Raw genomic sequence first — 23,021 nt, 5'->3', positions numbered from 1 at the left:
GACTGCATTGATTCCACCATATGATGTTTGATTACAAATTATTATTGGTTAAAAACATTAAACACATGTACAAAACGTTACATGTTCCTTTTAAGTTGCTCACGTGCGCGGCCGCATGGCTTATTGAAGGCGCGTTCAGTGCAATTTTAGCCTGTGGCTAAAATACATAATATCTAAACTAAGTAACTTAGCAACAGAAAATCATCATAAAACAGGTAAATCATAAATAGGCACGTTTGTCTTTCTTTCAGAATGTTATTTTTAGAATCAGTGCGACCTGTTGTCTCATCTATATTTCTGAACTTGGACGGCTGTTCAGTTTTGTTATTGCTAAAGCGCTAATGCAAGTGACACCACACCCCGTCTAAGGTACTCAGACGTCCCGGTTTTTTTGGTGATCTGTCCCCGACTGGAGCTGTCCCCGGAAATGTCCCCGTACAGAGGGTCAGCACGTCCAAAACAACCAGCAAATACACTGAACAAGACGGATCAACATTTCCTTTACATGTAATGATTATTTTTACCAGCAGATGTAGCTGTGAGCTGCACAATTGGTTGCGCGCCACTGCTTTAGCGATGAAGTTATCATCAATAAACCAAAGTTATCATAAGATATAGAAACAGTCAAAGTTATAGGGGGTTAAGGTACTAACTACTTATGTTAAATTAAATTAATAAACCAATGAACTGATCAGAGCATGGTACTGAGCATTTGCTATTTTTCCTTCTGTTCTTTACATATGAAATCAGCTGAAGTAGTACTTTTGAAGTAAATTTGAAGAGGTATGTCATATCTGCGCATTGTATAAAAGAAAAACAAATTATTTACAGAAATTGTTCAATTGATTGAATTATAAACACTGCAAATAAATAATTTCTTAGTATTTTTCTTTTGTTTTCAGTACAAATATCTAAAAATATTCTTAAATCAAGATGCATTTTCTTGATTAGCAAAATAAGTCTAGTATTTCACCAAAAATATAACATTTAAAAGCAAAAAAATTATTCAAGCAAAAAACAATCTGCCAATGGGGTACGAAAAATATCTTGAAATAAGTTTAGGCAATTTTTTTGCTTGTTTTAAGCACAAACCACTATGTGGTTTTGGTCATCAAGAAAATGCATCTTGATTTAAGAATTTTTAGATATTTCTGATGAAAACAAGACAAAAATACGAAAACATTCAAAAAAGGTTTTCTCCCCTGTTTTTTTAATTCATAGATAACAACAAATGAGATTGTAATGATATAACTGGGAAATGTTCCCGGTTTTCATTTTAAAAATCTGGTCACCTTATTATTATAAACTGTCACAAAACTATCGCTCGCATTTAAAATTAACGAAACACACACCGTGATGGTGTTTGGTTCAAGATTGAAATCCGCCTGTCAAAAAGTTGCCCCCAAAACATGCCTGGGAGTAGAGTCGGACTCGTTGTTGTTCTCCGATGCTCTGCAGAAAATAAACTCGCGTATAACTCAAACTCGTGACAATGATGATTCACGAGAAAGACAACGGACCTCAGATTTATAAAGTAGCACAACCTCTGTAGTTAGTTTCAATCCTTGATTCTGATTGGTCAAGAGTTGTACTTTAATCCACTTCGTGTTGACTAATAGCTTAATAAGCAGCATCGTATACCTAACTGCTTACTTCAATATCTCTGTTTACACATTTGTTCATGCTTCTCTCATCCCTGCCCCGAAAAACGATGAAGACTCCTGCTATAAATACAATAGAACAAAATAAGCATTCACCGCCCGAACAGGGACTTGAACCCTGGACCCTCAGATTAAAAGTCTGATGCTCTACCGACTGAGCTATCCGGGCTCGCGCCTGAACTCATGGCCCTACGTCTCATGGCTCCTATGCTTTGATAACGCTGACATACAAGCATATGATTTCTTGATCATAACCTGTTAGGTATTCTTTGGTCTATGGACAGAGTAAAAATTTCTCGAGTGCCAGAATAAGCAGGTGCCTGTTTCAGTCTTCTAAAGCTCTTAAGTGGAGAAATCTTGCTTCTGCTTGAGAGACTTCTGAGGAAAAAGCGATTTTTCACGTCACCAGAGAGACAGCGTTTTTAGGAAATGTAGACACATTCGACAAAAACGTGACCCAGGCCTGAACTAATGTGGCTTATACTTCTTGTTTATGTGGCAAAACGTGATTATTCAATCAATTAAAAAGAATACATGCACCATAAAAACCCAACTAACTTAAAGTCAGTTAAAGTTATTGTAATTTGCTCTTTTCTCCATAAAATCATCCTCGTAAAAAACATTCTGTGAAAACATTACCTTAATATAAGCACTGATTGCACGACGAGGATTAAAAGTAACGCGACATCGACGATTAGAGTCAAATTGTAATGCTTTTAATCTCATAATTAAAAACATCTAAACACAAACAATCGCACGATTCTCTTTCTCATTAATCTTGTAAATCTCTTAAGAGACTGCCAACGTATTTTAAATGATTCAGGCGGGGGGCATCCAGCCACAAAAGGGGCAGCCGTGGGTTTAGAACCAGAAGAAATGGCTGCCGTGACCCGGATTCGAACCGGGGTTGCTGCGGCCACAACGCAGAGTACTAACCACTATACGATCACGGCGTGCTACCAAGCCATGAAAAAAATGCACGTGCAGGTCTACCTCAGTACAGCCGTGAGGTATGTGGTGTAAAATGGCATAAAAACATACAAGCAAAGAATGCAGCCAAATCTGTTTACTGATAATTGCTCATGTATCTTTACAGCATGGGGCAAACATGATCTGAGGACAGAGCATTCTACTTTAACAGGTAAACACTTAAGCATACATACACACACAAGAATTACACACAATCTCAATCAAATTCTTTGCTCACTTTGAACCAATGGCTGCGTCTGAAATCTCCAAAACGGAGATTAGGAGGCAGCATATACCAAGACAGGAAGGCATCCAGGCACGTCCGAATCTAATATTTGGTTTACTTCCTGACTCCTAAGATACCGTCATTGTCTTGTCCCACAATTCTATGCATGTGTATATTTTCATTTTTTACAACTTTTGATTGCATTTCTAGCGAGAAATTAGTATCGTAGTTTTCAAATATGGGATAAGTTATCACAAACTCAAACAGAATTCCATTACGCTGCCTATGAAGGCTGTCTGAATGTGTTTCGGATACAGCCAGTATCTGCTGTACCTGCAGTTTCAGGAGCACAATTCCAGGACCCTGGTTTTTAAGCCACGTACAGAACTGGAAGCCGTAGTTTCAGGAGAGAAGTTCTAAGACCCTGGTGGCAGCGCCAACTATTGGATAACTAAAAAACTGCAGGAAACCAATGCAGAATTTCTACCAAATACTAACAACCTACAGTTTTAAAGGTTTATTATAAGTACTACTTTCTGTCATTTTATGCAGCTTAGTTTCTAATGTATTCTAATCATTATAAATTAGATCATTATCAGGTAAAATAAAGATTGAATAATATGCTATGGCCATCTTACCCAGTTATTTCAAAGGGTGGAGAACAAACCTAGAATGACTTTGGGGGCAGATTCAAGATTATATATTTAATACAAAAACTATAAGACAACAGTAAGAATATTACAACACTAAACACCCTATTTTGCCCATCTTTTATCCAGTACAGCTTTATAGAGCATTTATACACATAGAACATTGACGAAGTCTTTCACCTGTATGTGTTCTCCGATGTGTCACTTAATGTTAATGCCGATTAAAACTTTTCCCACATGCCCTACAGTGATGAGGTTTCTCCCCTCAACATGTGAAGTCTTTGATGAACTCTAAAATGAGATGGATCAGAGAAGCTTTTTCCACAGTGAGAGCAGATGTAAGGTTTCTCTCCAGTGTGAATTCTCTCATGGACTTTTAAGGAACCTGACTGAGTAAATGTCTTGTTACATTGAGAGCATTTGTATAATTTTTTACCTGTATGACTTCTCTGGTGTCTCAGTAAATATTCACGACGATCAAAACTTTCCCCACAAACACTACAGTGATGAAGTTTCTTCTCTTCTGTGTGAAGTCTTTGATGAACTCTAAAATGAGATGGATCAGAGAAGCTTTTTCCACAGTAAGAGCAGACGTAAGGTTTCTCTCCAGTGTGACTTCTCTCGTGAACTTTTAGGGAACCTGACTGGGTAAACGCCTTGTCACACTGAGAGCATTTGTAAGGTTTTTCACCTGTATGAGTTCTCTGGTGTGTCACTAAATGTTTACGCTGAGTAAAACTCTTCCCACAAACACTGCAGTGATGAGGTTTCTCTTCAGTGTGAAGTCTCTGATGAACACTCAGGGTACCTGGATCATAGAAGCTCTTACCACATTGAGAGCAAATATAAGGTTTCTTCCCTCCTGTATGAAGTCTCTGATGAACTCTGAAATGAGATGGATCAGAGAAGCTTTTTCCACAGTGAAAGCAAACGTAAGGTTTCTCCCCAGTGTGAATCCTCTCGTGGACTTTTAAGGAACCTGACGTAGTGAACGTCCTATTACATTGAGAGCATTTGTAAGGTTTTTCACCTGTATGAGTTTTCTGGTGTCTCACTAAATGTTCACGATGATTAAAACTTTTCCCACAAACACTGCAGTGATGAGGTTCCTCTTCTTTGTGAAGTCTCTGATGAACATCAAGACTTTGTTTGCTGCTGTAGTAATTGCCACATTGAGTGCAGTAGAAAGGTTTTTCATCACTGTGTGTCCTCATGTGGCCTTTCAGCTGAAATAAGTAATCAAAATCCTTCCCACATTGTTCACAGTTAAACGGCTTCTTCTTCGTCTCTCTTTGCTCTTCTGAATGAAGTTTCTTCTCTTGAGTTTGTGCTGTCAGTCGCTCTTCTGATGTTGAGGACGTTATTTCTCCATCACAACATGATTCACTCTTCATGTCTTAAAAGAAACACAATACAATTAAATTTGCATTTCACTTTTATTTACACAATAAAGGATGAATTGAGATTCTGTATCTTTTTCTATATTCACACAGAGACAGAAGACAGCTGTCAGTCCTGTTATTACAGCTGGGTCATAAAGTTTTCATTTACATCATATATGGGCAATTATCTGATGGTCTAGCCCATAGTTGAAATTGATATGCAGCCAGTAAATGTGACCCATGCTTAATGGCCGGTTTATGGCCTTTGGTCTCGCGCATGTGCTTCACAACAGACGTAGAAGAGAAGACAATGCTGAATAAAGTCGTAATTTTTGTCATTTTTGGACCAAAATGTATTTTTGATGCTTCAACACATTCTAACTGACCCACTGATGTCACATGGGCTACTTTGGTGGTGTTTTTATTACCTTTATGGACATGGACAGTATATCCGACTTAATATAAAACATCTTAAACAGTGTTCCTAAAGATGAACGGACGTCTTACGAGTTTGGAATGACATGAGGGTGAGTCATTAATGACATTATTTTCATTTTTGGGTGAACTGTCCCTTTAATGCGGCACGACGCGAAGCAGAGTTACACCGCAGGTGTGGATTATTTTCAAATAATTCAAAAGACTGGAGTTACCCATAGATATGTATAAAGGCTTGATGTCTCGCCCACGCTGCTGGCCAATTGAGTAGAACATCTGCATTTGGCAGCCATCTTACCACAGGCAGCTCACTCACTCATAGCATTGAGTTTTAATGGAGTTACCACAGACATTGCTCAAAGACAGGTTAGATGTGCATGATCTTACAAAAAAATAATCAACCAGTCAGAAAAAAGCATTTAACAGCCCTGTGGTATAAACAACATTATTATTCAAAGTACACAAACATGTAAACGAAAACTTTTATTCTGCAAACAATAAGTTACAATTCATTTTTTGGTTTTTGGTTAGCGAGTTTGTGACTTAAAACCCCCTTTTATAAATCATGTACTCAAATGACAATTAAAAAAAAATCAACAATAATTAAGAAGACATACCTGAGAGAATGAACTCATCATGACCATCATTATGATTGTCTTCATATTCATCTGCTGTTTCTGTTTTTATCTCCATCATCAGGTTCCTGCAGTCCTCCAGTTGGTCTGAACACATCTTCAGTGTGGTCTGCAGGATCTGCTGCTGTTCTCCAGCGTTACAGACAAAATCCAGAGACTCTGTGGAGCTCCCATCAGTCAAATACACTGAAGATTCACAACAAACCACATCCTAACAACACACAGAGTAAGATTTTAATGATTTGATGTTGTCAAACAGGTAAATGATGTTTAAGCTGTACAAACCTCTCTCTTCAGTCCTTCATCTCCTCTTAACCTCAGCTTTGTCTCCAGTAACGCCACCTCTTTCTTCAGCTGAGAGATTTCTGTGATGAAATCCTCAATATCCAGCATAGACAGATCAGTTCCTACTGATTTACAGCACATCACATCCATCTCATCTTTCATCATCAACATCTCAACAAATACACAGAGACAAGACTGTTTACATTCAGAAAAAAGCTCTTTTTTCTATAGTGGGTTTATCGGCGGAGTAAATAGCGCCTCCTACTGTACTGGAGAGAGACGACGCTCAACGCTGCTGCTTCTAGGATTTAATGGCGGTTGGCAAACAAAAGGAGTCTAAAGCGCATAATGAAAAGGATGCAAGAGCTAAAATAAAATAAAAATTAATGTATTGTGTGTCTCAAATATGACAAACACAAATAAAAGTGTCTTCAAAGTTACTACTTTACCTGATTTAATAAACGTGAAGCTGAGTAATGCAAAATGTACACACATTTGATAACTTACTTTATAACTTGGTATTTTTCATCATTCAAATTTGGTTGGGTGGTAAATGAGTTTTAATAACACATTTATATATATATATATATAAAAAAAAACACACAAACTCAGAACACAGACGGGTTGCACGGCGACGTCACTAACTGGTTGCGCGCGCAACCGAGAGGCAGAAAGAAGAGAAGTGCATTGTGTTGTATGCTAGTAGCGGTGTCTGTAAGTCAAAATGCCAAGGAATTGTTGCGTGGAAAATAGTACCAACAGAAGTGCTGGGTGCCTGATGTTAACATACCAGTAGATGCGACTATTACGTTACTAGCATAATAATTATAACATTATAATTCATACATTTATCACAGTAACACTGCAAAAATTAAGACAGAAAAACAGATCCAACTAAAATCAAGTTTTATTTATATACAAACAATAAAGAACGCTTCAATAATTAAGGTTGTTGCAGTAGCGGATCAGCTCACCAATCGGGCTTTCTGCCTCCTGGCTGCGCGCGCACCCTGTGATGTTTGTAAACTTGCAACCCGTCTATTAATATCTGACTTTACAGGGACTTTAAGCGAAATCCCTCTCAAAGTCCAATCTATCCTTGAGGCCGACAGCTGCAACTAGGTTAAATGGGAGTTTGGTGTGTTGCCCATCTTTATACTGCCAAATATATGACTGCCCAGCGACAACTGATCCCTTTCTTACGAAGGAGGATTAGGGCCAAGCTAAAATAAAAAAACCATCTCGAGATTAAAGTAATTAAAATGCGAGAATAAAGTCATTATTTAATGAGAAAAAAGTCAGAATAAATATAATTTCGAGAATAAAGTCGTTATTTAACGAGAATGAAGTCGTTATTTAACGTAAATAAAGTCGTTATTTAGCGAGCTTGGCCCTAATCCTCCTTCATACTTTCTTTTTGCTCTTGCAGCACTTTTAAATTCTTTAATAATAATAATTATTATTTGGAATAACAAGCAAATGTGAAAAACGGTATATAAATAAAACTGACATTCAACTTTAACGTCAACTTAAAGTTTGAATGGTTTACATGCGCTGTCAATACAGTTTAGCACCACCTTTTCAGTTACAACAACTTAATGCTCAGATCATATTGGTCGACCTGTTTATTCGTCGTCCGGAAAAGGGAAATTCGACACAGTAGTAAAAAACCTTTGCTTTTCACAATGCAAATAAAAATCAATTGTTTTTGTTCCAGCATATCGTGTCAAACATTTGCACTAAATATACGTAAATGTCAGTGTGTAAAGAGTTTATGATTTTAAGTGTAGTTTGGTCTTTAGTTTGTTTCTTTTGATGAGTTCGGCAGAGTTCCCACACCTAAGCTAACTTCAAATTCAAGGACCTTTCAAGGACTTTCCAGGTCCAATACCTTTCAAATTCAAGGACTAAATGTGGGAAAACATTTCAAGTGAGAGCAAGGTGACACTTTGGGGACGCCTCCAGGTGTAAGAGCGTCTGAATGTGTATATCAAATTCAACCAATGGTGAGGCTTAACGACAAAGACAGGGTGATGAAGGAAGTATATCACTATCTGAAATATTGCCAAAGACAGCGTTACAGGGACGCAGGAAGTATGGCAAGGGAGATGCAGCGTCTCGTTCCCTTCTCAGGGAACAACAGTTACATACGTAACCCGAGACGTTTTTATTTGTCAAACACAAATATGAAAAAAAGCATTTTGGTATGAATCAACATTCACATACAAAACATATAAGCATTTAAAGCAAACAGTTTAGCACGTGTGCTTAATGCCTAGAATTTTATGATATTTTCCTACACTACACAGGGAATAATATAGATTTTTTTCCAGAAAACTTCTTACATAAAATAGATTCAAGCACTTTCAATGACCTGTATCTATGTATGTATATTTTCAATAACTTCCCAGGGCCTTGAATTTTTTCCACAAAAAAAATGTCAACCATATATAGCTGATGCAATTCACAGTGAAACGAAACATTATAGTGCTACACAGAACGACAGAGAGTCACATTTACAACACAGAGCTATACTAAAAAAAAAATCAAGAAGTGGTAACAAGGTTACTCTCCAGAAGTCATGGGTCTCCAGGCCATCTGATCGAACAAACATCTCATCACACAGAAAGCATTTATGAAGTCTTTTACCAGTATGAGTTCTCCAGTGAGTCACTTAATGTTCATGGTGATTAAAACTCTTCCACAAACCCTACAGTGATGAGGTTGCTCTCAAGTGTGAAGTCTCTTATGAACTCTGAATTGAGATGGATCAGAGAAGCTTTTTCCACAGTGAGAGCAGACGTAAGGTTTCTCCCCAGTGTGACTTCTCTCGTGGACTTTTAGGGAACCTGACTGAGTAAACGCCTTGTCACAATGAGAGCATTTGTAAGGTTTTTCACCTGTATGAGTTCTCTGGTGTCTCACTAAATGTTCACGCAGATTAAAACCCTTCCCACAAACACTGCAGTGATGAGGTTTCTCTCCCATGTGAAGTCTCTGATGAACTCTAAAATGAGATTGACAAAAGAAGCTTTTTTCACAGAGAAAGCAGACATAAGGTTTCTCCTCAGAATGAAGTCTCTCATGGATTTTTAAGGAACTTGAACGAGTAAACGTCTTCTCACAATGAGAACATTTGTAAGGTTTTTCTCCTGTATGAGTTCTCTGGTGCGTCACTAAATGTTCACGCTGATTAAAACTCTTCCCACAAAAACTGCAGTGATGAGGTTTCTCTCCAGTGTGAATTCTCTGATGAACAATTAAAGTAGCTGAATTAGAGAAGCTTTTTCCACAGTGACAGCAGATGAAAGGTTTCTCTCCTGTGTGAACTCTCTGATGAACTCTCAAACGAAATAGATCATAGAAGCTCTTACCACAGTAAGAGCAGATGTAAGGTTTCTCCCCAGTGTGAAGTCTCTGATGAACTCTGAATTGTGATGGATCAGAGAAGCTTTTTCCACAGAGAGAGCAGATGTAAGGTTTTTCTCCAGTGTGAAGTCTCTCGTGGACTTTTAAGGAGCTTGACTGAGTAAACGCCTTGTCACACTGAGAGCATTTGTAAGGTTTTTCACCTGTATGAGTTCTCTGGTGTCTCACTAAATGTTCACTATAATTAAAACTCTTCCCACAAACACTGCAGACGTAAGGTTTCTCTCCTGTGTGAACTCTCTCATGGATTATCAGATGAGATGTATCACTGAAACGTTTATCACAGTATGAACATGGATAGAGTTTCTCTTGAGAGTGTGTTTTTTCGTGTGACTTTAAAGAGCATGACTGCGTGAAGGTTTTTCCACATTGACTGCACTGATACGGTCTCTCATTGGTGTGTGAACACACATGTTTATTCAGATTGGCTCGCTGGTTAAATTTTTTCTCACAGTGAGGACACTCATACAGTTTCTCTCCTGTGTGAAGTCTCCGGTGAACCTTAAGACTTTTTTTGGTGCTGTAGTATTTGCCACAATCGTTGCAGTAGAAAGGTTTTTCACCACTGTGTGTCTTCATGTGGCCTCTCAGCTGAAATAAGAAATCAAAATCCTTTCCACATTGCTCACAGTGAAACGGCTTCTTTGTCTCTCTTTGCTCTTCTGAATGAGTTTGTGCCGTCAGTCGCTCTTCTGATGTTGAAGGCATTATTTCTCCATCACAACATGATTCACTCTTCATATCTGAAAGAAACACACAATACCATGAAATTTTCTTTTCACTTTTATTTACACAAAGAAGGATGAATTGAGATTCTGTATCTTTTTCTATATTCACACAGAGACAGAAGACAACTGCCAGTCCTGTTATTACAGCTGAGTCATTAGGACTGCAAAACAACTAATTGGTACTAATCATTTGCAGAATAAAGTTTTCGTTTACATCAGGTACATAAACTTGTAAAAATACAACAATAATATAGAGGACACATACCTGAGAGAATAAACTCATGAACATCATTATGATCGTCTTCATATTCATCTGCTGTGGGTTCTGTTTTTATCTCCACCATCAGGTTCCCACAGTCCTCCAGTTTAACTGAACACATCTTCATTGTGGTCTGCAGGATCTGTTGATGTTCTCCAGCGTTACAGACAGAATCCAGAGACTCTGTGGAGGTTTGATCCTCCTGTAAGCTCTGTTTACTGTCACACACTGTAGTGTACTGAGTGTTTGTGGGCTTTGACTCAGTATAACCGAGTAAAGTGAGACTGAGCTCTGAGTTCTGTGTGTGTCTGGATTTCTCTTCAGAGAGTTTAGAGTCCAGCAGTGTCTGTGGTGTGCGGCTCTGATCTCTGCTCATCCACACTGAATCCAGACGTCCATCAGTCAAATACACTGAAGATTCACAACAATCCACATCCTAACAACACACAGAGTAAGATTATAATGATTTGATGCTGTCAAACAGGTAAATGATGTTTAAGCTGTACAAACCTCTCTCTTCAGTCCTTCATCTCCTCTTAACCTCAACTTTGTCTCCAGTAACGCCACCTCTTTCTTCAGCTGAGAGATTTCTGTGATGAAATCCTCAATATCCAGCATAGACAGATCAGTTCCTACTGATTTACAGCACATCACATCCATCTCATCTCTCATCATCAACATCTTAACACAAGACGGAGTTTACGTTCAATTTAATCTTTTTTTTACATTCAATAAAACACTCAAGATAGAAAAACACGGAGGAAACACAAACATATCATACGCGAGCTCATTCTTTGTTTCTTTATTGGGTTTATCGGCGGACTAAAGAGCTGCAGCGCCTCCTGCTGTACTGGAGAGAGAAGACACTCAACACTTCTTCTTTTAGGATTTAATGGCGGTTGGCAAACAAATTAAAGGTGCTTCCCGCCAACTACTGACAAGGAGTGTAAAGCGAACAACGGAAAGGAAGTTAAAGTTCGAATACTTAAAAAAAGATTATTCAACATCATTTTATTCATCCGGTAGTATATTACACACACAATAAGATTGATGTTTCTTCATGGTGTGATAAAGGCTGTCACAACACTGATTTTTATCCAGTCTCAAGGAATACTTTAACTTACCTGCAGTAGTTAGCAATTTGTCCACTTACTTAGCTCTAATGGTTACTTTTTGGTTATTTTTGAAACCATAAAATAACGTTCCCATAATGTTGCATGGTGGTTATTTTTAAAATAACCTTAAAATAACTTATACATGTATGCTTCTACTCAGATCTATCAAATGAAATATTTATTCTTTTTTATTATAGTTACATTTTGGACAGATGCTTTTATCCATAGCAACTTGCATTATCATGATCATATTTATCTGTATTTCAGAATGTCTGTTGGTCACTTTGAAAGTCTGCTTAAACTTAAACTCGTTCCTTTAAACAAACATTTACCTAATTCAGCTCCTAAACACACTCTGCCGCATCTCCTTGATCCATTGTGCGTTTATCTCACTGTGAAATGATCTTTAAAGCTGGAAATGCTTTAAAGGCACTTTTTTCATCAGATTTAGGGGCGGTTTCCTGGACAGGGATTAGACTAGTCCTAGACTAAAATAAAATAAATGTACAAGCTGTCCAAACTCAAAACAACTTGTACTGTCATATCTTAAAATACAACAGTGCCCTTCGTTTTGACTCAGAATGCACAAAAGTAATGTTTTTAGTAAGACATGTTTGTTAAAACTAGTTAAATTTCCTAATTAAAACTAAGGTCTAGTCCTGGCTTAAGCTAATTCCTGTCCGGGAAACCACCCCATAAATGACCAAAGCTAAACCAGAATGGGAATTATACTGGTCTATGCTGTTTATTATTTCAGGTACTATAATTATATATTTTAAATATAGGCCAATCAGCAACATTCATTTTTTCATATCAGCATCAGAGAGAGCGCGAAATGCTAGTAAAATTGTTATAGTGTCAAAATAGTAGAAGTTTACAAGAGTTAATAAACAAAAGAAATCTATTAAAAGGTAGTATTGTTTTGTTATGTTGAAGAATGAAAGGGGAAAATGGTAAATGTAATAAAATGAGTAAATTAGAGTACTAGAGGCCAAATTTACTGTGTTGGGATTTTTGAGGAACTTTGATCTGAATAAAAGTTAAAGTATTATTAACAAAATTTGTTATGTTATAGTTTTAAAATAATACTACAGAGAACACGTAGATTAAAAAATAGTTTACAAAGCTGCCATAAAAATATCCGGAAAAATATCCTGAGGGAATGACAGAGAGTCACATATACAACACAGAAAAAAAATCAAGAAGTGGTAACAAGGTTACTCTCCAGAAGTCATGGGTCTCCAGGCCATCTGATCGAACAAACGTCTTATCACACCGAAAGCATTTATGAAGTCTTTTACCAGTATGAGTTCTCCGGTGTGTCACTTAATGTTCATGGTGATTAAAACTCTTCCACAAACCCTACAGTGATGAGGTTGCTCTCAAGTGTGAAGTCTCTTATGAACTCTAAAATAAGATGGATCAGAGAAACTCTTACCACAGTAAGAGCAGACGTAAGGTTTCTCCCCAGTGTGAACTCTCTGATGAACTTTAAAATAAGATGGATCAGAGAAGCTTTTTCCACAGAAAGAGCAGATGTAAGGTTTCTCTCCAGTGTGAATTCTCTCGTGGACTTTTAAGGAGTTTGATTGAGTAAACGTCTTGTCACAATGAGAGCATTTGTAAGGTTTTTCACCTGTATGAGCTCTCTGGTGTGTCACTAAATTTTTATGCTGATGAAAACTCTTCCCACAAACACTGCAGACGTAAGGTTTCTCCCCAGTGTGAACTCTCTCATGAACTATCATATTAGATTTAAACCTAAAACATTTATCACAGTATGAACATGGATAGAGTTTCTCTTGAGAGTGTGTTTTTTGGTGTGCCTTTAAAGAGAATGACTGTGTGAAGGTTTTTCCACATTGACTGCACTGATACGGTCTCTCATTGGTGTGTGAACGCACATGATTCTTTAAAATGTATTGGTAGTTGAATCTCTTCTCACAGTGAGGACACTCATACAGTTTCTCTTCTTTGTGAATTCGCTTATGCATACAAAGACTTTGTTTGCTGCTGTAGTAATTGCCACATTGAGTGCAGTAGAAAGGTTTTTCATCACTGTGTGTCCTTATGTGGCCTTTCAGCTGAAATAAGAAATCAAAATCCTTCCCACATTGTTCACAGTTAAACGGCTTCTTCTTCGTCTCTCTTTGCTCTTCTGAATGAAGTTTCTTCTCTTGAGTTTGTGCTGTCAGTCGCTCTTCTGATGTTGAGGACGTTATTTCTCCATCACAACATGATTCACTCTTCACGTCTGAGAGAAACAGATACAATTAAATTCTCTTTTCACTTTTATTTACACAAAGAAAGATGAATTGAGATTCTGAATCTTTTTCTATATTCACACAGAGACAGAAGACAACTGTCAGCCCTGTTATTACAGTCATTAGTTATTTAGAAAAGTTAAGCATGCTTCCAAGCATATTTGATAATCACTTCAACAGTTGCACGATATAAATGTTAATGTATAAATTAGATGAATGTTGATTAATGAAAATAAACACCACAGTCTTAAATCATATTTTCATTGTGTCTTTGCTGCGTCTGTGTTGGTTAGGAACTGCGCTCTGATGCAGACACACTTGATTCTGAGGAACTACTTTGTTTGGAGAAAGAGTAATATTTATACTATTATAATTACAACTTATTTGTGTTTTATTTTATTGAACCCATTTATGCATATGTAGTAACCGTTTTATAAAAGCAATAAGCCCCGCAAAGCAGTGGTGTTACAGTGCATTTTATAACAGCCAAACAACACCTGTGGAACATTTCTCTGATATTTCTTCTTAACCAATCAGAATAGCGGCCTGTGGTATAAACATAATTATTACACACAGTACACACACACATATTATGACACAAAAAACGTACATTCTGCAAACAATTAGTCATGATGAACTGTTTGGTTAGCAAGTTTGTGACTTAAAACTCCTTTCAGAAATCAGGTACATCAATGACAGTTACATAAACTTGTAAAAATACAACAATAATATAGTGGACACATACCTGAGAGAATAAACTCATGAGCATTATGATTGTCTTCATATTCATCTTCTGTGGGTTCTGTTTTTATCTTCATCATCAGGTTCTTGCAGTCGATGAGTTTAACTGAACACATCTTCATTGTGGTCTGCAGGATCTGTTGATGTTCTCCAGCGTTACAGACAGAATCCAGAGACTCTGTGGAGGTTTGATCCTCCTGTAAGCTCTGTTTACTGTCACACACTGTAGTGTACTGAGTGTTTGTGGGCTTTGACTCAGTATAACCGAGTAAAGTGAGACTGAGCTCTGAGTTCTGTGTGTGTCTGGATTTCTCTTCAGAGAGTTTAGAGTCCAGCAGTGTCTGTGGTGTGCGGCTCTGATCTCTGCTCATCCACACTGAATCCAGACGTCCATCAGTCAAATACACTGAAGATTCACAACAATCCACATCCTAACAACACACCGAGTAAGATTATAATGATTTGATGTTGTCAAACAGGTAAATGATGTTTAAGCTGTACAAACTTCTCTCTTCAGTCCTTCATCTCCTCTTAACCTCAACTTTGTCTCCAGTAACGCCACCTCTTTCTTCAGCTGAGAGATTTCTGTGATGAAATCCTCAATATCCAGCATAGACAGATCAGTTCCTACTGATTTACAGCACATCACATCCATCTCATCTCTCATCATCAACATCTTAACACAAGACGTTTACATTCAATATAATCTTTTTTTTTACATTCAATAAAACACTCAAGATAGAAAAACAACACAAACATATCATACGCGAGCTCATTCTTTGTTTCTTTAGTGGGTTTATCGTCAGATTAAAGAGCTGCAGCGCCTCCTAATGTACTGGAGAGAGAAGACGCTCAACACTTCTTCTTCTGGTTTAATGGCGGTTGGCAAACAAATTAAAGGTGCTTCCCGCCAACTACTGACAAGGAGTGTAAAGCGAACAACGTAAGTTTAAAGTTAGAACTACTTAAAAAAAGATTATTCAACATAATTTTATTCATCCGGTCGTATATTACACACAATAATGTTGATGTTTCTTCATGGTGTGATAAAGGCTGTCACAACACTGATTTTTATCCAGTCTCAGGGAATAAATTAATTTACCTGCAGTAGTTAGTTACTTTTTGGTTATTTTTGAAACCATGCCGTTCCCATAACGTTTCATGGTGGTTATTTTTTAAATAACCTAAAAATAACTTATACACGTATGCTTCTACTTAGATCTATCAAATGAAACATTTAGTCTTTTTATTATATTTACGTTTTGGACAGATACTTTCCCTGCTGAAAAAAACAGCATACCAGCAAGACCAGCATATGTTGTGTTTTGGTGCTGTTATGCTGGTGACCACCAGCATCAAACCAGCATTATTCCCATGCTGGTTTGATGCTGTTTTTTTCAGCAGGGTTTATCAATAGCAACTTGCATAATCATGGTTATTTATCTGTATTTTAGGATGTCTGTTGGTCACTTTGAAAGTCTGCTTAAACTTAAACTCGTCTCTTAGTTTAAACAAACATTTACCTAATTCAGCTCCTGATCAGAACCGTATGGAGCACACATTCATAGAAGTGCATTTATCTCACTGTGCAATGATCATTAAAGCTGGAAATGCTTTAAAGGCACTTTTTTCATCAGATATAAATGACCACAGCAAACCAGCATGGGAATTATACTGGTCTATGTTGTTGTTTTTTTTAGAAGGGAGGACAAGACATCATTCGGTTTTGATGCTACAGACCTCTACCTAAGCAAATATATAACTTGGGCTGTGCATTTGTCATGTTTTTGTATTGTTTTGTAAGACAAATCAGAAGAACATAAACTTAAGAAAGTTTTAATTTTAAGAAAGTGAAACAACTGAGTAAATTAACTTCATGCAATTTATTTGTTAATATTAAGTAATTAAACACAGTGTCATTCATTATAAATGTTATCTTAATCCATAAGCAATCATTTTTACCTCATTACATTTTGTTAATTAAGTGAATACTGCATAAATATGCCAAATCAATGTTTATTTAGTTTCACAATCAGTGTTCATATGTTTCTCAGGTACTATAATTATATATTTTAAATATAGGCCAATCAGCTACATTCATTTTTTTCATATCAGCATCTGCAATCAAAAAACCCATATTGGTCGCCCACTAAGAGAGAGAGAGTCACAGAGATGCTAGTGAAGTCAAAATTGTTATAGTGTCAAAATGGTAGAAGTTTACAAGAGTTAATAAACATTTATGCTACATGAAAAGAAATCATTTAAAAGGTTGTATTGTTTTATGTAAAAAAATGAAAGGGAAAATGCAATTAAAGGACTAAATTAGAGTACCAGAGGCCAGATTCACTTTGTTGGGATTGTTAAGGAAACTTTGATCTGAATTTAAGTTTAAGTTTTGTTAACAAAATTTGCTATGTTACAGTTTTAGATTAAAAAAAAAAGTTTATAAAGCTGCCATAAATGGGGAAAAATATCCTGAGGGGACGTGCCTTGGAATGCCTAGATTTGGGCTAAGCCCCCAATGTCTAACTCTGCTCATTAAATTTTCGTTTACACATCTCGTTGGATTTTCGAGGACATCCGAGACAGACAGGTTCAAAGTCAGTCTGAAGCCCATCCTTATGCTGCCAAATATACGACTGCCCACCCGGTGTCTGACCACTTTTAAATGTTTTAATAATAACAATAAAACTCAATAATAATTTTCTTTATTTCAGTTTAATGTACAGCTGCTTTAGAACAATGAACAATTGTTAAAGTGCTATATAAATAAAATTAACTCCACTCAAAACCTTTCAATGGTTTACATGCGCTGTCAATACAGTTTAGTGGTCTAGTTTTCTCTCTTCACAGATCAAGCAGTGGGAGGTTTCTCCCTTCTGTACATTTTCTAATAGATTTTTAAGTAGTAAATGTCTTACCACACTGAAAGCATTTCTAAGATTTATCACCCGTATGAGTTCTTTGGTGTCTCACTAAACTTCTATTCTGATCAAAACGCTTCCCACAAACACTGCAGACGTAAGGTTTCTCTCCAGTGTGACTTCTCTCATGGATTTTTAAGGAACATGAATGAGCAAATGTCTTCTCACACTGAGAGCATTTGTAAGGTTTTTCACCTGTATGAGATCTCTGGTGTGCAACTACTTGTTGACGTTGCCTGAAACTCTTCCCACAAACACTGCAGTGATGAGGTTTCTCTCCAGTGTGAACGCTCTGATGAATGTTTAAGGTAACTTTGTGAATAAATGTCTTACCACACTGAGAGCATTTGTAAGGCTTCTCACCTGTATGAGATCTCTGGTGTGTAACTAAATTTTGACGTTGCCTGAAACTCTTTCCACAAACATTACAGTGATGAGGTTTCTCTCCAGTGTGAATTCTCTGATGAACTGTGAAACAAGATGGATCAGAGAAGCTTTTTCCACAGATCGAGCAGACGTAAGGTTTTTCTCCTGTGTGAAGTCTCTCGTGGACTTTTAAGCCACTTAATCTAGTAAACGCCTTGTCACACTGAGAGCATTTGTGCATTTTTATACCTGTACGATTTCTCTGCTGTGTCAATACATGTACACAATGATTAAAACACTTCCCAAAAACACTGCAGGGATGAGGTTCCTTTGCTTTGTTAAGTCTCTGATGAACATCAAGACTTTGTTTGCTGAAGTAATTGCCAAATTGAGTGCAGTGGAAAGGTTTTTGACCAAGGTGTGTCCTCATGTGGCTTTTCAGCTGAAATAAGTAATCAAAATCCTTCCCACATTGCTCACAGTTAAACGGCTTCTTCTTCGTCTCTCTTTGCTCTTCTGAATGAAGTTTCTTCTCTTGAGTTTGTGCTGTCAGTCTCTCTTCTGATGTTGAGGACGTTATTTCTCCATCACAACATGATTCACTCTTCACGTCTGAAAGAAACACAATACAATTAAATTTTCTTTGCACTTTTATTTACACAAAGGATGAAATGAGATTCTGAATCTTTTTCTATATTCAGTCATTAGGACTGCAAAACACATAGTGACTAATCGTTTAAAAAAATTAAAGTTTCCGTTTAAATCACGTGTGTGTTTGCAGTGTTAAATATTTATATTTATACCACGGGTCTGTTGAATGCTGCATTCTGATTGGCCGAGAAATGTTCTATGGGTGTTGATTATTTTTCTGTAAACCGCACACCTAACTTGTCAAACGTCTTAAAAATAGTTACCAGAGCAATGTTTGTGGTAAACGTGATATAAGCGGAATAAATGACTCCGGTCCCTTGAATTATTTGAAAACAATGCACACCTGCGGTGTAACGGCACTCCGCTTCGTGCCGCATTACCACCTTGGTGTGCATTATTTTCTTATAATTCAATGGCCCGTCATCAATTATTCCTTACATAATTTTTAATGTTTGACAGGTTAGGTGTGCGTTTTACAAAAAAATCTCAAACAATCAGGGGTGCGTTTCTCAAAAGCATCGTTACTAACCAAGCTAGCAACTTTGTTGATTGGAATGCAATTTCCCATTGCCAACCAACTAAGTTGCTAACAGGTTAGCAACGATGCTTTTGGGAAACGCACCCCAGAATAGCAGCACAGTGGTATAAGTAAGGAGTAATTGATGATGGGCTGTTGGATTATTAGAAAAATAATGCACACCCGAGGTGGCTTCGTGGCCGTTACATTATTATGCATTATTTTTCAATAATTCAACGGCCCGAGGTCAATATTCCGCTTATACTACAGTTACCATAGATATGTATAAAGGCTAGATGTTTCGTCTGCGCTGCTGGCCAATTGAGTGGAACGTCCGCATTTTGGCGGCCATCTTACCACATGACGCTCGCTCACTCGTAGCATTGAGTTTTAATGGTACAGGTACTTTTAAATGACCATAACTTGCTTAATTTTTTACCAATTTTCAAACGGTTTGGTTTGTTATAAACGTCAAAGACGTACCTATGACACTGCATGCTTATACTGAAAAAATATAAAAAAATCATGAAAAATGTTAAAGCATTAAGAATTATAGCCACGTTAATAACGTTTGTAAGAAACCAAACCGTTTGAAAATTGGTAGAAAATTGAGCAAGTTATGGTCATTTAAAAGTACCTGCACCATTAAACTCAATGCTTAGAGTGAGCGAACTGTCTGTGGTAAGATGGCCGCCAGGTGAGGACGTAAGAGACTCCGCCGTAAGACATCTAGCCTTTATACATATCTATGACGGTTACCACACCTCAAGACATAAAAAAAAAAATCTTTCCCACATTGCTCACAGTTAAACGGCTTCTTCTTTGTTTGAGTTTGTGCTGTCAGTCGCTCTTCTGATGTTGAGGACTTTATTTCTCCATCACAACATGATTTACTCTTCATGTCTGAAAAGAAACACAATACAATTAAATTCTCTTCTCACTTTTATTTACACAAAGAAGGATGAATTGAGATTCTGTATCTTTTTCTATATTCACACAGAGACAGAAGACAGCTGCCAGTCCTGTTATTACAGCTGAGTCATTAGGACTACAAAACAACTAATTGTGACTAATCGCTTGAAAAATTAAACATTTCGTTTACATCACATGCGTGTTTGCACTGTTAAATACTTACATATAATTTTTAATGTTTCACAGGTTAGGTGTGCATTTTACAAAAACGCATTTGGCGGCCATCTTACCACAGGGCGCTCGCTCGCTCACTCGTAGCATTGTGTTTTAATGATGCAGGTTCTTTTAATTGACCATAACTTGATTAATTTTCTACCGATTTTCAAATGGTTTGGTCTGTTATAAACGTCAAAGATGTATCTATGAAACTGCATACTTAAACTAAAAAAATAATTATGAAACATGTTAAAGCATCCAGAAATATAGCCATATTTGTAAGAAACCAAAACATTTGAAAATCGGTAGAAAATTGAGCAAGTTATGATCATTTAAAAGTACATGCATCATTAAAACACAATGCTATGATTGAGTGAGCTGCCTGTGGTAAGATGGCCGCCAGGTGATGACGTTAGAGACTCCGCTGTAACACATCTAGTCTTTATTATACATATCTAGGGTTTTTGTACTCAAATCACTATTGAGAGTATGACTATTTCTTCTGCGTCTTATCCAACGGCTCTTTCGCTTGTTCCAAAATGTCATTTTTAAAGCTGGCAATGGAGGCTTGAGGCATTGATAGAATTCTAATGCAGTTATTAATAAAGTTATTAGAAAGAGAGCGACAAGAGACATAGAGAGAGAAAAAAAGAAAGAGCGAGCAAGATTGTGTGAACGAGGCTACCTCTGTGCGTTACCAAAACAGCGCTGTTATTGCCTTGGAAAATCATTTGTCATGTTGTTTTTGTTAGTCCGTTATTACAGTTAACTACGCGAAGTGATATGGAACTGTAATGCGGTCAAGAGAGCTGCCTGGAAGGAACTATGTTTGCTGTGAGTTTCCCAGAAAATAATTACACACCCCAGAACATTCATCAGCCAATCAGATTCAAGCATTCAACGAACCCATAGTATATATACATAATTATTATACACTTACACACATATGAGGTAAACAAAAACGTATATTCTGCCAACAATTTGTCCCAATTAATTATTTGGTCGTTTGGTTAGTGAGTTTGTGACTTAAAACTTCCTTTTAAAAATCAGGTATTCCCAAGGAAAGTTAAGAATATTGAAAATACAACAATAATATAGAGGAGACATACCCGAGATAAAAAAACTACTGACCATCACTATGTTTATCTTTATATTCATCTGCTTTGGGTTCTGTTTTTATCTTCATCATCAGGTTCCTGCAGTCGATGAGTTTAACTGAACACATCTTCATTGTGGTCTGCAGGATCTGTTGATGTTCTCCAGCGTTACAGACAGAATCTAGAGACTCTGTGGAGGTTTGATCCTCCTGTAAGCTCTGTTTACTGTCACACACTGTAGTGTACTGAGTGTTTGTGGGCTTTGACTCAGTATAACCGAGTAAAGTGAGACTGAGCTCTGAGTTCTGTGTGTGTCTGGATTTCTCTTCAGAGAGTTTAGAGTCCAGCAGTGTCTGTGGTGTGCGGCTCTGATCTCTGCTCATCCACACTGAATCCAGACGTCCATCAGTCAAATACACTGAAGATTCACAACAATCCACATCCTAACAACACACAGAGTAAGATTATAATGATTTGATGTGGTCAAACAGATAAATTATGTTTAAGCTGAACTATAAGTATATACACTAGATGTCGCCTTGGGGTTCTAAGCATGCGTCAAAACCGCCGCCATCTTAGAACAGGGGTGTTGTCATAGGAAATAGTTAGGTAATGCTACCATCTCCGCCTGTACTCCGAATTCATAGACGATGCCGGATTTTTGTGCTGCGTATGGATGTTAGGCCTACTAGCACTATGCATTATAGTTAGAAAAAGTAGATTTTCAAAATATCAAAACTCAATGCTAAATACATGTCTGACTGTTGAAACGAACCAAAAAAAACCCGCATTCATGACGATTTATGGTGATTTTATTTTCGTTACACCATTGCCTACAATGACGTTGATGCGGGGCTCCCGTTTCAAGATGGCGGCTCTATTTGACGCATTTGGTCCAATGAACTGCCATAGCCAAGTCGACATCTAGTGTACATTTCTATGAAGCTGTACAAACCTCTCTCTTCAGTCCTTCATCTCCTCTTAAGGTCAACTTTGTCTCCAGTAACGCCACCTCTTTCTTCAGCTGAGAGATTTCTGTGATGAAATCATCAATATCCAACATGGAAAGATCAGTTCCTACTGATTTACAGCACATCACAACCATCTTGTCTGTCTATACAAATGGTGAGATAAAGACTCTGTTTACATTCAATAACACACTCAATAGAGAAAAACACTGAGAATATGCAAACGCATCACACATGTGCTCTCTCTCGTTCGTTTCTTTGTAGGGTTTATCAGCTGATTGCAGAGCGCCTCCTAATGTACTGGAGAGAAGACACTTCTTCTTAGGATTTAATGGCGGGTTGGCAAAACGGTGCATTCCCGCCACCTACAGACAAGGAGTGTAAAGTGCAAAACGGAAAGCATTCAAAGAGTGACAAATGTATTAGCCAATGGCGATCAAGTATGAACTGTGGCGAGCATATGATTGGCTCAACAAACTGAATGACTGATACAACCTAATAAATGAGAGGGAGTCACGTACAAAAAGCGCGTTCAATAGTTTTACAATTTGAGCTTTATTGAAGCCTAATGAGTTTTTATAAAAAGTCTAT

At 37.3% G+C, this 23,021-nt stretch overlaps 2 protein-coding genes, 1 long non-coding RNA gene and 2 other non-coding genes across 5 annotated transcripts; 1 reads left to right on the top strand and 4 right to left on the bottom strand.

Annotated features, from left to right (window-relative positions):
- Window positions 1-1,757: 1,757 nt before the first annotated feature.
- trnak-uuu (transfer RNA lysine (anticodon UUU)) lies at window positions 1,758-1,830 on the bottom strand. The gene has a single exon. It is a non-coding gene; the product is annotated as a tRNA-Lys (tRNA).
- A 351-nt stretch (window positions 1,831-2,181) lies between these two features.
- LOC141365377 (uncharacterized) lies at window positions 2,182-6,157 on the top strand. The gene is made up of 3 exons (XR_012370610.1): window positions 2,182-2,671; window positions 2,758-2,802; window positions 6,023-6,157. It is a non-coding gene; the product is annotated as an uncharacterized lncRNA (long non-coding RNA).
- On the bottom strand, window positions 2,543-2,614 carry trnah-gug (transfer RNA histidin (anticodon GUG)). Its single transcript has one exon. It is a non-coding gene; the product is annotated as a tRNA-His (tRNA).
- On the bottom strand, window positions 2,713-6,781 carry LOC129416959 (uncharacterized). The gene is given in 4 exon segments (XM_073869767.1): window positions 2,713-3,774; window positions 3,776-4,902; window positions 5,941-6,169; window positions 6,244-6,781. Coding segments are annotated over 4 exon segments (1,584 nt in total). The 5' UTR covers window positions 6,415-6,781; the 3' UTR covers window positions 2,713-3,717.
- A 351-nt stretch (window positions 6,782-7,132) lies between these two features.
- LOC129418123 (uncharacterized) lies at window positions 7,133-22,709 on the bottom strand. The gene is given in 7 exon segments (XM_073869173.1): window positions 7,133-10,415; window positions 10,666-11,095; window positions 11,170-11,360; window positions 13,162-14,028; window positions 20,033-20,140; window positions 21,497-21,905; window positions 22,418-22,709. Coding segments are annotated over 7 exon segments (3,657 nt in total). The 5' UTR covers window positions 22,568-22,709; the 3' UTR covers window positions 7,133-8,913.
- Window positions 22,710-23,021: the final 312 nt, after the last annotated feature.

The sequence above is a fragment of the Misgurnus anguillicaudatus genome, chromosome 7 (genome assembly GCF_027580225.2).
Source record: "Misgurnus anguillicaudatus chromosome 7, ASM2758022v2, whole genome shotgun sequence".
Lineage (NCBI taxonomy): Eukaryota > Metazoa > Chordata > Actinopteri > Cypriniformes > Cobitidae > Misgurnus > Misgurnus anguillicaudatus.
The sequence above is the reverse complement of the archived record's forward strand: the minus strand, read 5'-3'. Positions and strand labels throughout refer to the sequence as shown.